The sequence below is a fragment of the Procambarus clarkii genome, chromosome 13 (assembly GCF_040958095.1).
Source record: "Procambarus clarkii isolate CNS0578487 chromosome 13, FALCON_Pclarkii_2.0, whole genome shotgun sequence".
Taxonomy (NCBI): Eukaryota; Metazoa; Arthropoda; class Malacostraca; order Decapoda; family Cambaridae; genus Procambarus; species Procambarus clarkii.
Genome location: NC_091162.1, coordinates 48562345 through 48579202, shown reverse-complemented (window position 1 = coordinate 48579202; position 16858 = coordinate 48562345). Strand labels below are relative to the sequence as shown.

The following is a 16858-nucleotide window of genomic DNA, read 5'->3' as shown; positions in this document are numbered from 1 at the left end:
ATTACGTCTGCGGCATATGCGAGGCTGGCTAACATTCGAACAGCCTTCAGGAACCTGTGTAAGGAATCATTCAGAATCTTGTGTACCACATATGTAAGACCAATCCTGGAATATGCGGTCCCAGCATGGAGCCCGTACCTTGTCAAGCACAAGACGAAGCTGGAAAAAGTTCAGAGGTATGCCACTAGACTAGTCCCAAAACTAAGAGGCATGAGTTACGAGGAAAGGCTGCGGGAAATGCACCTCACGACACTGGAAGACAGAGGAGTAAGGGGAGAAATGATCACAACCTACAAAATCCTCAGGGGGAATTGACAGGGTAGATAAGGATAAACTGTTTAACATGGGTGGTACGCGAATATGGGGACACAGATGGAGACTGAGTACCCAAATGAGCCACAGGGACGTTAGAAAGAAATTTTTCCAGTGTCCGGGTAGTTAACAGATGGAATGTCAATGTAAGTATAGTATGCTCATGTAAAATGTCTGTGTAAGTATAGTATGGCCATGCAAAGTGTCAGTTTATGTATAATATGGTCATGTAAAGTATGTCAGTGTTACCTTACCTTACCTTAACTTGAGTTACCTTGAGGTGTTTTCGGGGCTTAGCGACTCCCGCGGCCCGGTCCTCGACCAGGCCTCCTGGTCGAGGCCTGGTCAAGGACCTGGTCAACCAGGCTGTTGCACGCGGCTGCTCGCAGCCTGACGTATGAGTCACAGTCTGGTTGACCAGGTATTCTTTGGAGGTGCTTATCCAGTTCTCTCTTGAACACTGTGAGGGGTCAGTCAGTTATGCCCCTTATGTACAGTGGAAGCGTGTTGAACAGTCTCGGGCCTCAGATGTTGATTGAGTTCTGCCTCAGAGTATATGTTGCACCTCTGCTATTCAACGGGAGTATTCTACACATCCTGCCATGCCTCCTGGTCTTATGTGGTGTTATTTTTGTGTGCAGGTTTGGGACCAGCCCCTCTACTATTTTCCACGTGTAAATTATTATGTATCTCACCCGCCTGCGCTCAAGAGAATACAGATTTAGGCTCTTTAGTCGATCCCAATTGTTTAGATATTTTACTGAGTGGATTATAGCAGTAAATAATCTCTGCATGCTCTCCAGGTCAGCAATTTCTCCAGGTTTGAAAGGGGCTGTCATTGTGCAACAGTACTTCACTCAAGAGAGCACTAGCGTCTTGTAAAGTATCTTCATCGGTATAGCACCTCTAGTGTGAAAGGTTCTTGTTACCCAACCTGCCATTTTTCTTGCAGTTGTGACAGCTACTTTATTGTGATTTATTGTAAAGGTAAGGTCTTCCGACATGAGAACACCCAAATTCTTACACTTTACAGTGTAAGTGTAAGTTTAGTATGGTCCTGTAAAGTGTGTCAGTGTAAGTACAGTATGGTCATGTAAAGTGTCAGTGTAAGTATAGTATGATCATGTAAAGTGTCAGTGTAAGTATAGTATGATCATATAAAGTGTCAGTGTAAGTATAGTATGGTCATGTAAAGTGTCAGTGTAAGTATAGTATGAACATGTAAAATGTCAGTTTAACTATAGTATGATTATGTAAAGTGTGTCAGTGTAACTATAGTATGATCATGTAAAGTGTCAGTGTAAGTATAGTATGATCATATAAAGTGTCAGTGTAAGTATAGTATGAACATGTAAAGTGTCAGTGTAAGTATAGTATGATCATGTAAAGTGTCAGTGTAAATATAGTATGAATATGTAAAGTGTCAGTGTAAGTATAGTATGGTCATGTAAAGTGTCAGTGTAAGTATAGTATGAACATGTAAAATGTCAGTTTAACTATAGTATGATTATGTAAAGTGTGTCAGTGTAACTATAGTATGATGATGTAAAGTGTCAGTGTAACTATAGTATGATCATGTAAAGTGTGTTAGTGTAGCTATAGTATGCTCATGTAAAGTGTCAGTGTAAATATAGTATGAATATGTAAAGTGTCAGTGTAAGTATAGTATGGTCATGTAAAGTGTGTTAGTGTAGCTATAGTATGCTCATGTAAAGTGTCAGTGTAAGTATAGTATGGTCATGTAAAGTGTTCTGTCTTGTGTTGATGAAATTAATACCCTATTAATGCCACCTCACCCCATCCACCTCACTCAAGTGTAGATATAAACAAATCGGAGATGTGTAAGTTCTATTCAGTTGTGTATGTGTAAACTAAAGTCTTTGAAAATGTAATAAGTTTTACGAAACGCGCTCAAGTGTCGCGTCAGACTAGAAATAAAAATGAATTTTGGAGAATTGATTTTTGAATTACCACCAACAGTGAAAAGAAATGTTCGAAAGATCGAGAAAATTCGTGTTAGAATTATTAATCTTACTTTTTCGGTCATATTTAATAATATATATATATATATATATATATATATATATATATATATATATATATATATATATATATATATATATATATATATATGCAATATTAGGCCTAGAAAAATTATGGTTTGGTTTTACTTATATTTGTTATTTACTCCTTAAATTAATAGTAGACAGCCTGGTGTAATGGTGGTCTTTAGTTCTCTCGACCAAAACGTTACCTAAAGTACTATCGCCTCAGGAGTCTGCGTTGCTAAAAACAATGTGTCATCTCCTTGTCTGTGTCACACTCACACTCACATTCCATAAATGTTTACCTTAACACTGACAACATTTATATAGAGATGCAAGTAAAACATCCTGACTACTCACCGCCTTAAGTTCCTCAGTGATTGTCTGCTCCAGTTTGAACCTTGGGAAGTGAAGATCTACTTCCTCCTCTTTCAGGTTGGTGAGGGCGTGGTGGAGGGTGTCTTGGGAGAGGCGCCGCAGCATGGCGTCCAGGGGCGTGGAGGTCTTGCCAGGGTCGCCGCCGCGGGTGTTGTCAGGCAGCAACACCAACATGGACGCCGCCTTCCCCTTGTACGGCATTTCTAACACTGTCGCTCCCAGCTCACTCGAGAATCCTGCAACCACAGACCACTGTAACCAGTGTTAACACTATGGGATGTCACACTAGTCTACTGCAACCACAGTCCACTGTAACCAGTGTTAATTAACTCTGAGGGCTGTCACACTAGTCTCCTACAACCACAGTCCACTGTAACTGGTGTTTACTCTCAGGACTGTCACATTATATATATATATATCTATATAAATATATATATATATATTTATATATATATAAATATATATATATATATATATATATATATATATAAATATATATATATATATTTATATATATATATAAATATATATTTATAAATATATTATATATATATATATATATATATATATATATATATATATATATATATATAATATATTTATAAATATATATTTATATATATATATATATATATATATATATATATATATATATATATATATATATATATATATATATATATATATATATATATATATATATATATATATATATATATATATATCGGAGGGATGCTGTACTCCGTGCTGTTCATAGTCATTTCCCATCCCTCTACCCTTTTGTACATTCATGCTACAGTATGGATCTTAAGCTACTTTTTGGCAAACATGAAATTGACTCGCGAGAAGGCGTCCAACAGGGTGACCCCCTTGCTCCTCTCCTTTTCTGCTTAGTCATCAAACAAGTCACAGAGGTCCTGTCCAGTGAGCTTAACATCTGGTTCTTGGATGATGGTACCCTAGCTGGTTCCCAAGACTCCCTCCTGGAGGACATCAGAAAAATCCAGGAGCAAGGTGCAGTTTTAGGCTTCGCCCTGAACCCTTCTAAATGTGATATAATATGTTCCAACCAGGGAATCGTAGAGAGAATAGAGGGTCTTCTGCCAAATATCCATAAAACTAAACCTGAAGACAGCACACTCCTAGGAGCCCCCCCTGGGGTTGAAAGCCATCGATGAGGTCCTTGATAAGAAAATCGCCGACCTTAAGAGGATGGATGGGAGGATTGAGGATATTGATGCTCATTATGCACTCTACCTCATCACCAGATGTCTGTCCCTCCCCAGGTTAACCTACTTTCTGAGGTGTTCACCATCTTACAGTAGCAAAAAAACTAAGTGAGTATGACCGGTTACTGAAATCAAAGCTAGAAAAAGCCCTTAACCTCTCTCTCGATGACCTACAGTGGAAACAAGCCTCTCTTCCCGTAAGACTTGAGGGCCTCGGAGTTGGAACAGCAACGCAAATCGCTGTTCCAGCCTTCCTGTCCACCTTATCAGCATCCGACGACCTTGTGAAGGAAATTCTACCTGCCCACTTACATTAGCTGGCAGGTGTACATGATCCCAATTTTACACGCTGTGCCACAGAGTGGGCCTCTCGTGCAGGTCAATCACCTCAACCACCATCCCCAAAAGCCCACAAGCAATCCAGCTGGGATGGCCCCATTGTAGACCAAGTTGCTGCAGAGTGCCTGGGTGCTGCAACAACACAACACGACATTGCTCGCCTCACAGCAGTAGCAGCACCACATGCAGGGGATTTCCTGTTAGCAACCCCAATGTCGACAACTGGCACGCGTCTCACACCACACGCCCTCCAAATTGCTGTGGCCCTCCGCCTTGCTGCCCCAATCCACACCAGATATAGGTGTATTTGCGGCGAGGTGGTGGCTGACAGGTACGGCCACCATGGCCTACTCTGCCAAAGCACAGGGGAATGGCACTCGAGGCACAGTGAAGTTAACGACATCATCAAGAGGAGCCTCACCACAGCTGGGTGCCCAGTTGAAAGAGAGCCCCGTTACCTAACGCCCCGTAACTCTGATGCTCTTATTGGTCGCCCGGATGGTATCACAGTGAACCCCTGGAAGAATGGCAAGCAGTTGGTATGGGACTACACGTGCGTATCAACCCTGGCTAACACCTACATTAACCTCAGTGATGCACAACCAGGTGGCGCTGCCACCCACAGGGAAGCAGCCAAATCCCGTAAGTATAGAGAACTGGATCACCACTACAATTTTGTCCCCATTGCTTGTGAGACACTCGGCGCCTGGGGTAAAAGTGCTACCAGTTTTTTGAAGGAACTAGGTTCTAGGCTCATTGAAACAACAAGGGACCCAAGAGCTGCAAGCTTTCTTTTCCAGCACCTCAGTGTGGCAAAACAGAGGGGAAATGCGCTCTGCATCCAGGGTTCCTGCCCGCCATCTGAGGAGCTGGAGGAACTCGACAACCTATGATAACCATCTTTGTAACCCATATGTAACTCCTTTTTTGTAACAAAGTTCAAATAAAGTAAATATATATGTGTACATAAAAAAGAATGGGGGTGGTAGGAGAAGATAATATTAGTGTTCAGTGAGAAACCACAAGGTCTCCTCTGAATACTTTTTATTTTCTTCTCCGAGGCTATGGGTCCCCACATTGGCACCAGAGGTGGTACCCTCACAAACTTATATATATATATATATATATATATATATATATATATATATATATATATATATATATATATTGTGACAATCTCTTTCAAGAGAGATTGAGCCTGCTCTTCCCTTCATAAGTACGTCAATATACAAGACTATATATAAGATACGTCCACCAAGTATCGCCAAACGTTTTGCCCAGAGAGCAAATCGTACCCAGCACACAGTGACACATGCTACCACCGCCGTAACCAGCTAACTGCTCATCCTCTGCCTGCCTGTCGCTGATTGGCTGGTGTCCCGTCGCACCTGCCCTCCACCTCCACCACAAGTCGACGTCTGGGCTGCAGTGCGCCAGTATCGTCAGAATATCTCAGTGCTCCAAGCAGTTGACATCTCTCGCTGGTAGACTAAGCCTTGGCTTTCGTGTACTAAGGGAGATGGCAGCTCGAAGCCAGTATTCCAGCACCACTTGTATTTTATTTTGCCCTCACTGTAACTCACTTGTCTTAACGTAACTTTTCATTTGCCAGTGATTATTCATATTATTTTGTTTGTTGACTTGTCTTGCATATTTTATGTGATTAACTTTATTCATGTCTCATTTTTCTAGAGTAATTAAAATTTCATTGTTTATATTCTTGTGTTTTGTGTGTCTTCCCATTACCTTACCACAGACAAAAGCTCCAGCTTTTTCTCTTTTTTTCTATTATGTGACGAGGCCCTGCCCCTAGCTTTTGAAACAGCCGAACACCAACGCTTTACCGTCACAATATATATATATATATATATATATATATATATATATATATATATATATATATATATATATATATATATATATATATATAGTGACGGTGATACCCCCCCTTATATTTCTCCCACGCCTGCTGTAAGAGTCATGTCCACTTTACCCGAGCGTTCTCTGCGTCGCAGGCATCAGTTTGATATATGTGGGAGAGTGTAGTGTTCTCAAGGTGGTGAGAAATTTGTAAAAGAAGAGTATTTTGGCCTGTGGTATAGGCCCTTTAGGACGCCAATATGGCGCTGGCTCCTCCGTTTTGCCGCCAAAACTGTGTGACGTCAGTGGCGCCAGATTGGTCACTGACAGTGACGTGGCACAGGGAGCCAATGAAAATTTCCCCTGGCAAATATGTCTTCACGAAGGCAGGGGGGGTCCGGTCATCGCGCCACTGTGGTGCCACCAGTCTGAGACAGCACGCCAAGGAGGTCGGACGTGCGCTGAGGGGTCCTGTCAGTTGGACAGTTTACCCCATCTCCGGAGGATTTACGCATCACTGGCGGTCTGCCAGCACCTGTGGGGTCTTCCTTCGTTCATGTGTTGGACCAGAGAGGGAATTGACGGAATATTGAGCAACAAGTGCTCCAGGGACAGGTGTTGTGCAAGAGTGGAGTCTATGCAGTGACGTCTGATAGCTTCACAGTGATGACGTAGTGGCTGGGCCGATCCTCCGTGAGGGAATCAGTCTGACACGACACGTCAAAGTGGACAGATGTGTAAAGGTTGGTCCTGTCAGTTTGACAGTTGTACCCCGATCCCGTGGATCTTACGCGTCACCCGTAGTCTGCAAGCACACCGAGAGGTCTTCCTTCATTCCATGTGTGGACCGAAGAGGGAATTGACAGAATATTCAGCATCAAGTGCTCCAGGGTCGAGTGCTGTGCAGGTGATGTCTGGGATGTCTGATAGCTTCACAGTGACGACGTAGCGGCTGGGCCAATCCACCGGGAAGCAGTGAAAGAGATACTAATTAGGAATCCGTACGACTGCAGCCGAGAAGTAGGTTGGCAGCCGTAGTTGGGAGGAGAAGTTGACGGCTGGGAGACCGACTCCAACCCTACAAGACGTTAAGGAGGAGCACAGACCTGCGGAGGACAGAACACAGCGACGACGCGTTTATTTTGGGACGTTGATTGGGTTCCTGGAGGACACATCAGTGTGTGTGTGGGGGCGTTCCCTACACGAGGCGAGAGCCTGGACCAGGAGCAACAACTCAACTCTCACCGGAGGATAGGTGGAAGTAGGTGATTCTAGATTCCCTCCCAATTCCCCTTTAGTCAGCTATGTATTTAGCCAGAGTATCTTTCATGTCATGAGCAAGGCTCACTTATGTCCATGTCACAGTAAGGCACAGTAGTGCAGAGCAAGGCTGTATAGAGCACTCACGATATTTATTATATGTGGTGTGTGCAGGCACCTGGAATTACTGAAGAATTTATTGTGTCAATAATTTCTTTCATGTGTCTTTACTATGATAACTTAGAGAGAGAGAGTATATATATATATATATATATATATATATATATATATATATATATATATATATATATATATATATATATATATATATATATATATATAAGTGTACCAGTTATTAGTGTTAGGCTATGCCCAGTATTTATATTATTACTATTATTGATATCTAAGATTTATCTATATATATATACATGCTTGTGTGTTGAATAATTGTTCATGTATGCAGTGATCAATTGAATATTCGCATACGAAAGGAATTACTGAGAACTCCAGTACTATATCTTGTTGCATTCGTTATCATCATGTGAAGTACAGTGTGTCATGCCATGATAGTGAATTATTATGTTCATTAATGTAGAAATGTTTGATTGAGCTCAAGATCAGTGCAGTGAATCATTTGCGTTCTATTGCCATTGTCGCAAATATTGTGTTGTGTGAACCTCTATCGATTCTTGAGAATTTAAAGAAACAGGCGCCTTTCGCCAACAAACAAGTGCAGTAAGAGATCACGCAGTGAGGGGGGAGTCGCCCAGCTGATTTTGATGTTGACGTGAGGGGGAGCATTGCCATCTTGGTGTGTTCCTGTTTATATGTGGAGAGTGAGCGACTTTTGTATGAACTAGCTGTTTGCTTGTTGATATAAGAATATGATATATTGAGTTTTAAGTAAAATACCAAAATACCTCCGCATTTGTATCATCCCCTCCATATTTCTTGTGGCTATATAATACTTGAAAGGAGATAGAGTGATAGAAATAAATACCTGCCTGATATCAGATCTATTGAGTGTGCTCTTGCCCATGTTACCACAATTCCACAATACCACTGACGTGTTACTGGACACGGGAAACACCAGTTGGCGACCTTGTGGTTAGTAGTAGAGCCCTTGTCGAGGCGGGCACACGGTTGAGAGAGCAAACTGTGTTCTCACTCATCTCTGGCTAAAAAGGCCGGCCAGGGATCGACTGGGATACTCTCCGGGCGTACAGTGGCCCCGTGAGGATTGAGTGAAGACCCGCAGGGCTACGGGGAGTGACCTTGTGTACACTGTGATATAGTAAGGAAGAGGGAACCCCGACAATATATATATATATATATATATATATATATATATATATATATATATATATATATATATATATATATATATATTAGTATATTTTGGTAGCAGTCTTTCCTGTAGACATATATTATTAAATATGACCGAAAAAGTAAGATTAATAATTCTAACACGAATTTTCTCGATCTTTCGTACATTCCTTTTCACTGTTGGTGGTAATTCAAAAATCAATTCTCCAAAATTCATTTTTATTGCTAGTCTGACGCGACACTTGAGCGCGTTTCGTAAAACTTATTACATTTTCAAAGACTTTAGTTTCCACATACACAACTGAATAGAACTTACACATCTCCGATTTGTTTATATCTACATTTGAGTGAGGTGGATGGGGTGAGGTGGTATTAATAGGGTATTAATTTCATCAACACAAGACAGAACACGAAACAATGGGTATTGAATGGAAGTGATTGTAGAAAGCCTATTGGTCCATATTTCTTGATGCTTCTATATTGGAGCGGAGTCTTGAGGTGGGTAGAATATAGTTGTGCACAACTCTATTCACAACAGTGAAAAGGAATGTACGAAAGATCGAGAAAATTCGTGTTAGAATTATTAATCTTACTTTTTCGGTCATATTTAATATATATATATATATATATATATATATATATATATATATATATATATATATATATATATATATATATATATATATATGCATTTACATATGCATATGTATATATACCCTTACCAAATCTGAATTGTCGAAGTTGGGTCATCATGTCAACAAGGCTGTGTTGGCTCGGGGTGGTGAAGAACTTCTGCTTGGTTGTTTGGGTTAGGTTGAATTGACTCAACCAGAAACCTTTGAAGTAGACAGCGTTGACCAGCGCCATCAGTGTCCTGGCTACGTCGCTCTCTGTCACCACAGTTGGGATCTTGCCTCGCGTTGTTTTGTTCACGAACTGGTTGATTGTCTCAGCTGCTTTGGCCGCCTGTCAACATAACGATAAGATTAAGCTCAGTGCCTTTACGTGACTCTTCAATCCATCACATTATAAGCTGACAATTGTTCCTACCGACCTTTCAAGGGGGAGAGTTAGAGAAGTAACATAAAGAAGTTCTTTGGATTTTAAGAAAAAAGTTTTCTGAATCCAATTTCAGAGGATTGGAAGTTAACTGTTGTAGAGAATCTAAGCTCAGGTGTTCAGACAAGACCTTAGTGATGGTGCACAAGACACCATAATATGGTGGTGACCACAGCTCAGGTGTTCAGACAAGACCTTAGTGATGGTGCACAAGACACCATAACATGGTGGTGACCACAGCTCAGGTGTTCAGACAAGACCTTAGTGATGGTGCACAAGACACTATAACATGGTGTCGTGTGTCATCACGCTACCCTCCCCAACCATCGGGTGGGGTGATGATACACGACCATCACCATAACCCTACCCTCCCCCTCATACCATCACCCTACCCTCCTCCTCATACCATCACCCTACCCTCCCCCTCATACCATCACCCTACCCTCCCCCTCATACCATCAACCTACCCTTCCCCTGACACAATCACCCTACCGTCCCCCTCACACCATCACCCTACCCTCCCTCTCACACCATCACCTTCCCCTGACGTAATAACCCTTCCTCACCCACACTCCCTCTCCCTCTCCCTACCCCTCCCCCCTCACAGCATCACCCTACCCTCTCCCCTCACTCCATCACTTTACCCTCCCCCTTCACACCCATCACCCTACCCTCCCCTGTCACCCTCATCATCCTACCCTCCCTCCTCCCCCCATCACCCTACCCTCCCCCCTCACACCCAACACCCTACCGTCCCCTCATCCCCTCCCCCCTCACCCTACCCTCCCCCCTCACACCCAACACCCTACCGTCCCCTCATCCCCTCCCCCCTCACCCTACCCTCCCCCACCATCAAGTATCCTACCCTGCTCTCACACTGGTGACGAGTTTAGGAGATATTTTAGAAGTACTCTATTCTGCTGTCACACTGGTATCGAGGCCAGGAGATACTCTTGAAGTACTCTATCCTGCTGTCACACTGGTAACGAGGTCTTGAGAGACTCTGGCAGAACCCTACCCTACTGTCACAAAGGTGACGAGGCACCACTTGACAGCTTGTTTTCTAAAAATCACCACCTTCCTCGTCGCTTCCAGCTTGCCCTTGCCTCCCTGAAATCTAACAATTCTATTCTTATCCTTCCTTCCGACAAAGGCAATTCGGTGGTTGTCCTTGACCGTGAGGACTACCTCCAGAAAGCAGATGTCTTGCTCTCTTACTCCCGCACTTATGCCCACTGACTTCTAACCCTTTGGATCGCCTTAAAACTTCCTTTAACCGCAAACTAAGACAGCTCTCTAGTCTTTGTCCTCCTGACTTCGATCTCAATAAACGTTTCTGTGTCATCTGCCCTTCTCTTCCTTATTTTTAGAGTCTATCTAAGACCCATAAACCTGGTGTTCCTCTTCGTCCAATCATTTATTCACGGGGCTCTGTCAGCTATCCTCTTGCCTACTGGCTCGCTAAAACCCTGACGCCTTACCTTGGCACTTTTTCTCCTCCCCACCCTCATCACGCTCAGGACTTAATAGAAAGACTGCGCCTGTAGCCGTCCTGTAAGATGCTTAGTCTTGATGTCGACTCTCTGTTAACTAATGTTCCCCTCGATGACGTTCTCTCTTTCCTTAGACAGAAGGCTACTGGGGTCCTTCTTCCTCTCCCGCTTCCCACTGACGTTTTCCTTAAACTCATTAGACTCTGTGTTGACTCTCCTTCTCTTTCAACGGTAAATATTACACTCAAACTCGGTGTCGCTATCGGTTCCCCTCTCTCCCCTGTTCTTGCCAATTTCTACATGGAATACTTCGAGACTGTTCTTCTTCTACTTCTTCCTTCTGTTGATACTCGTCCCTCTCTCTGGCTTCGCTATGTTGATGACATTTTTTCTTTATCGCCTCATGACCTTAGTCTTTTCCAGCCTTTCCTCTCCTCTCTTAACAATCAGGCTCCTTCCATCCATTTCAAAGTTGAATGGGAATCTAATTCCCTCCTTCCTTTCCTTGACGTTCACGTTCACTGCTCTGTGTCCGGGTTCTCTTTCTCTGTCTACCGCAAACCCCTGCATAGCGGCATGTACATTCACTTCTTTTCCTACCATCCTCCTTCTGTTAAGAAAAGTGTCCTCGTCTCTCTCTTCCTCCGCGCTCTACGCATCAGCGACCCTCAGTTTCTTGATTCTGAAATTGCCTTTATCTACAAATCATTCTCTCGCCTTGGTTACCCTTTGTATTTTATATACTGTGCCTACTCTCAAGCTAATCGAAATTTCTTTCATGCTAAACCTGCTTCCAACTCTAGTAGCACTGTGCTCTGCCTTCCCTTCATATCTGAACTCAAAACGTTTACTAATACCTTTCGTCCTCTTGACATAAAACTCACCTTTCGACAAACTAACACACTTCGCAGCAATCTAGTTCACACTGCTCCTCCTGCTTCTAATGCCGCTGGTGTCTAATCTATTTCATGTTCGTCTTGTTCTCTCCAATACTTAGGTGAAACTGGCAGTACACTTAATGACAGACTTAAAGAACACAAAGAAGTGTTAAGTCTGCAGACACAAACAATGCTCTCGCCTGTCATGTTTGGGATTCTAATCATTCTATTGACTGGTCTTCCTTCAAAATAATCTTTCCTGCCTCTACAGAGACGCCGTCGTGTTGAATCGGCTCTGATACACAACATAACCAACATGAACTTGAGTCCTGGTTTTATTGCTGTTGACTCTCACCTTTCACAGTATATACTCAACTGCTCTAAACTTTCTAACAAGCGTGACCTAACGTAGGCTTACCCTTCCATTTATCTTAGTTTGTTTCTTTCTTTTCCTTGTTTTCTCTTACGATCCCTTTTTTTTATTCCTCTATTATATTTTAATTATTTCTTATTCCTTTATTTTTTAAGAATTATTTCTTATTACTTTATTATACTTTACCTTTCGTACCATTTGCCTAGCTTTTCCTTCTCTATGATTTCCTTCTCCTTATCTCTCTCTTGCCAATTTATTGCCTTCGCCTCCTTCTCTCATCACAATCGACTTGAGAATGGTATATCTAGGATATCTTGAGATGATTTCAGGGCTTAGCGTCCCCGCGGCCCGGTCCTTAACCAGGCCTCCTTTTTATTAAATACCCCCCAGAAACAGCCTGTAGCAGCTGGGCTGCTACAGGCTGTTTCTGGGGGCATGGGGGCTCTGCGGGTACTTGGTCCCGTACCCAGCAGGTACGGGCCCAGGTACCTATTTACTTCTAGGTAACAGGGGCATCAGGGTGAAAGAAACTTTTTGCCCATTTGTCTCCGCCTCCATCGGGGAACGAACCCGGAACCTCAGGACTATGAATCCGAAGCGCTATTCACTCAGCTCTCTGGCGCCCGTACAGGACGGGCCGAAACGTCGTCGTCCCTTCACTTTCTATTGTGTGGGTTTGGTCAACATATTTCAGTCACGTTATTGTGACTCCTCGTCTGCACTCTAGAAGTTCTCTACCCTGCTGTCGCACTGTTGACGAGGCTAGGAGATACTCTTGAAGTGCTCTACCCTGTTGTCACACTGTTAACGAGGCTAGGAGATACTGTAGAAGTACTCTACCCTGCTGTCACACTGTTGACGAGGCATTGAGGGACTCTTGAAGTACTCTACCCTGCTGTCACACTGGTAACGAGGACTTGAGGGACTCTTGAAGTACTCTACCCTGCTGTCACACTGGTAACGAGGACTTGAGGGACTCTTGAAGTACTCTACCCTGCTGTCACACTGGTAACGAGGACTTGAGGGACTCTTGAAGTACTCTTCCCTGCTGTCACACTGGGGACGAGGCCTTAAGGGACTCTTGAAGTACTCTACCCTGCTGTTACACTGAGGACGAGACCAGGAGGCTTCATGTGAATTATAATATTTCACAAATAAATATAGACAGAAGGTGATATGCAGAAATAGACTGACCTGTGAGAAGTCGATATTCTCCACCTCTTTCTTAAGGACATCTCTGATGCAGTCCCGAAGAGGGAAGCCGCTCTTCACATACACTTTGTTGGCCAAGTCTATCACATAGTCACTCGTGTTGCTCTGTCTCTCTGCGTTTCTGTAGGAGCATCTTAATTATTATATATAATACATGCGTTTATAAACACTCATAAATAACAAGTTACAGAGGTCTCAAATATTCAATTATACATATAATAATTAAGATGACAAGTAAGGAATGTGAGTGGACTCACAGACGGTCGAGGGCCCTGTAGGTAGCCAGAGTGGTTGAAGGGTCTCTGAGACGAAGGGTGTCCTGCAGCTGCTGACGAGTCCTGCCAGCAGACCCAAAGTAGGCCAGGACCAGGGCGGTCCACACGCTGTAGGGCGAGAAGAAAACGTTTCCTGTGGCGGTGGGTGGATAGAGCTGCTTGAAGAGGTCCAAGCTGAAGGGGGTGATGTGGGCCAGGTCAGGTGGGGAGGTCACCACCAGCTTGTCATTGTTGGAGATACACTGAGGCCTCACCATACTCACCATCGTCACCACCAACACTGCTGCACACCACAGCTTCCTCATACTGTGGGGAAGAGGACTGTAGCAGCGGCGCTCCACCAACACTGATGACTACTTTATTATATTACAAATACCAATATCGTAATGAATTAAATATTTATATAAGTAGAAGCTCGCAGTCGTCTGAGGAGAGTTGTGGTGTAATAGTTTTGTTGGTGATGGGTGGTGGTGATGGAGGGTGGGGTGCGGGGTGCGGGGTGGTGGTGATGGATGGTAGTGATGGGTGCAGGTGATGGGGTGCTGGTAATGGGCGGGGGTGATGGGTGGTGGTGATGGGTGGTGATGATGGGTAGTGGTGACAGGTGGTGGTGATGGGTGGTGGTGATAAGTGGTGGTGATGGTTGCTGGAGATGGGTGGTGGTGACAGGTGGTGGTGATGGGTGGTGGTGATGGGGCAGTGGTGACAGGTGGTGGTAATGGGTGGTGGTGATGGGGCTGTGGTGATGGGTGGTGGTGATGGACAGTGGTAATGGGTGGCGGTGACAGGTGGTGGTGATGGGGCTGTGGTGATGGGCAGTGGTGAAGGGTGACGGTGATGGGCAGTGGTGACAGGTGGTGGTGATGGGTGGTTGTCATGGGTGGTTGTCATGGGTTGTGGTGATGGGTGGTGGTGATGAGTGGTGGTGATGGATGGTGGTGATGGGTGGTGGTGATGGGTGGTGGTGATGGGTAGTGGTGATGGGTAGTGGTGATGGGTGATGGTGATGAGTGGTGGTGATGGGTGGTGGTGATGGGTGGTGGTGAAGGGTGGGGGTGAGGCACTATACACTCACCCACTATAGACACTCACCCACTACACACACACACACACACACACACACACACACACACACACACACACACACACACACACACACACACACACACACCAGATACAAGGTACCATTTGGGAGATGAAATACTTCAAGAGTCAGAGAGAGAGAGAAAGACCTGGGGGTTGATATCACGCCAGACCTGTCCCCTGAAGCTCATATCAAGAGATAACATCAGCAGCATATGCCAGGTTTGCTAACATAAGAACGGCCCTTAGAAACTTGTGTAAGGAATCTTTCAGAACATTATATACCACATATGTCAGACCAATCCTGGAGTATGCGGCTCCAGCATGGAGTCCATACCTAGTCAAGCATAAGACTAAACTGGAAAAGGTTCAAAGGTTTGCCACCAGACTAGTACCCGAGCTGAGAGGTATGAGCTACGAGGAGAGACTACGGGAATTAAACCTCACTTCGTTGAAAGACAGATGGGTTAGGGGGGACATGATCACTACATTCAAGATTCTCAAGGGATTCGACAGGGTTGATAAAGACAGGCTATTTAACACAAGGGGCACACGCACTAGGAAACACAGGTGGAAACTGAGTGCCCAAATGAGCCACAGAGATATTAGAAAGAACTTTTTTAGTGTTAGAGTGGTTGACAAATGGAATGCATTAGGAAGTAATGTGGTGGAGGCTGACTCCATTCACAGTTTCAAGTGTAGATACGATAGAGCCCAATAGGCTCAGGAACCTGTACACCTGTTGATTGACGGTTGAGAGGCGGGACCAAAGAGTCAGAGCTCAACCCCCACAAGCACAACTAGGTGAGTACACACACACACACACACACACACACACACACACACACACACACACACACACACACATAGGTGACACTGGAAGACAGAAGAGTAAGGGGAGACTTGATCACTACCGACAAAATTCTCTGAGGAATTGACAGAGTAGATAAGGATAAATTTTTTAACATGGGTGGTATAGGAACAAGGGGACACATGTGGAGACTAAGTGCCAAAATGAACCACAGGGACATTAGAAAGAACTTTTCAGTGTCAAAGTAGTTAACAGGTGGAATGCATTAGGCAGTGATGTGGTGGAGGCAGACTTCAAACACAGCTTCAAATGTAGATATGATGAAGCTCAGTAGGCTCAGGAATCTGTACATCAGATGATTGATGGTTGAGAAGAGGGACCAAAGAGCCAGAGCTCAACCCCAACAAACACAACCAGGTGAGTAACTAGGTAAATACACACACCAAGAGCACAGGGAAAAGTCAAATTGACCTAATTGAGGAAATGTTCTCCCAAGTTTGGGAGGAAATCAGGAAGGAGATGCATGAAATGAAGTATAAAATAAACAACCTGCAAAGCGAGTTGACCCAGCAAAGGAGATAAAATCCCTCACTGAGAACAATATGGAGACTGAACCTCAGATAATCATTCAAAGGGATGATGACAATGGTTCATCGGAAAGGAATGCCTCTGTACGTGAAACATTTGGCCACAGTGAGGGAGATAGCCACGCAAGCAGCTACCTCACAGGAAGCAGCAAGATGCACCAGTCAGCTGCTGGAAAGAAAAAGATCATTGGTAGCTGTGGACATCAGAGAACAGGAAGGCTCGTGAACAAATCCACAAGGGCCGTGATGAGGCTTCGAACCTATGTCTGAGAGGATCTGACAGAGCCCGAGTGCATGGGGAAATTGTGTAAAACCCTGGGTTTGTGTCGTGGAGAGAC

At 44.0% G+C, this 16858-nt stretch overlaps 1 protein-coding gene across 2 annotated transcripts in view; it reads right to left on the bottom strand.

The window, feature by feature from the left end:
* The window catches only part of LOC138364300 (leukocyte elastase inhibitor-like), a 43387-nt gene that overhangs the window by 6977 nt on the left and 19552 nt on the right, over window positions 1-16858 (bottom strand). For both annotated transcript variants that reach the window (XM_069323895.1, XM_069323894.1), the window contains exons 2-5: window positions 14022-14345; window positions 13747-13885; window positions 9472-9715; window positions 2718-2971 (exon numbers count right to left, since the gene is read on the bottom strand). In XM_069323895.1, the coding sequence (XP_069179996.1) occupies window positions 2718-2971; window positions 9472-9715; window positions 13747-13885; window positions 14022-14344 (960 nt within the window). In that variant the 5' untranslated portion in view covers window position 14345. The remainder of the gene's footprint in view (window positions 1-2717; window positions 2972-9471; window positions 9716-13746; window positions 13886-14021; window positions 14346-16858) is intronic.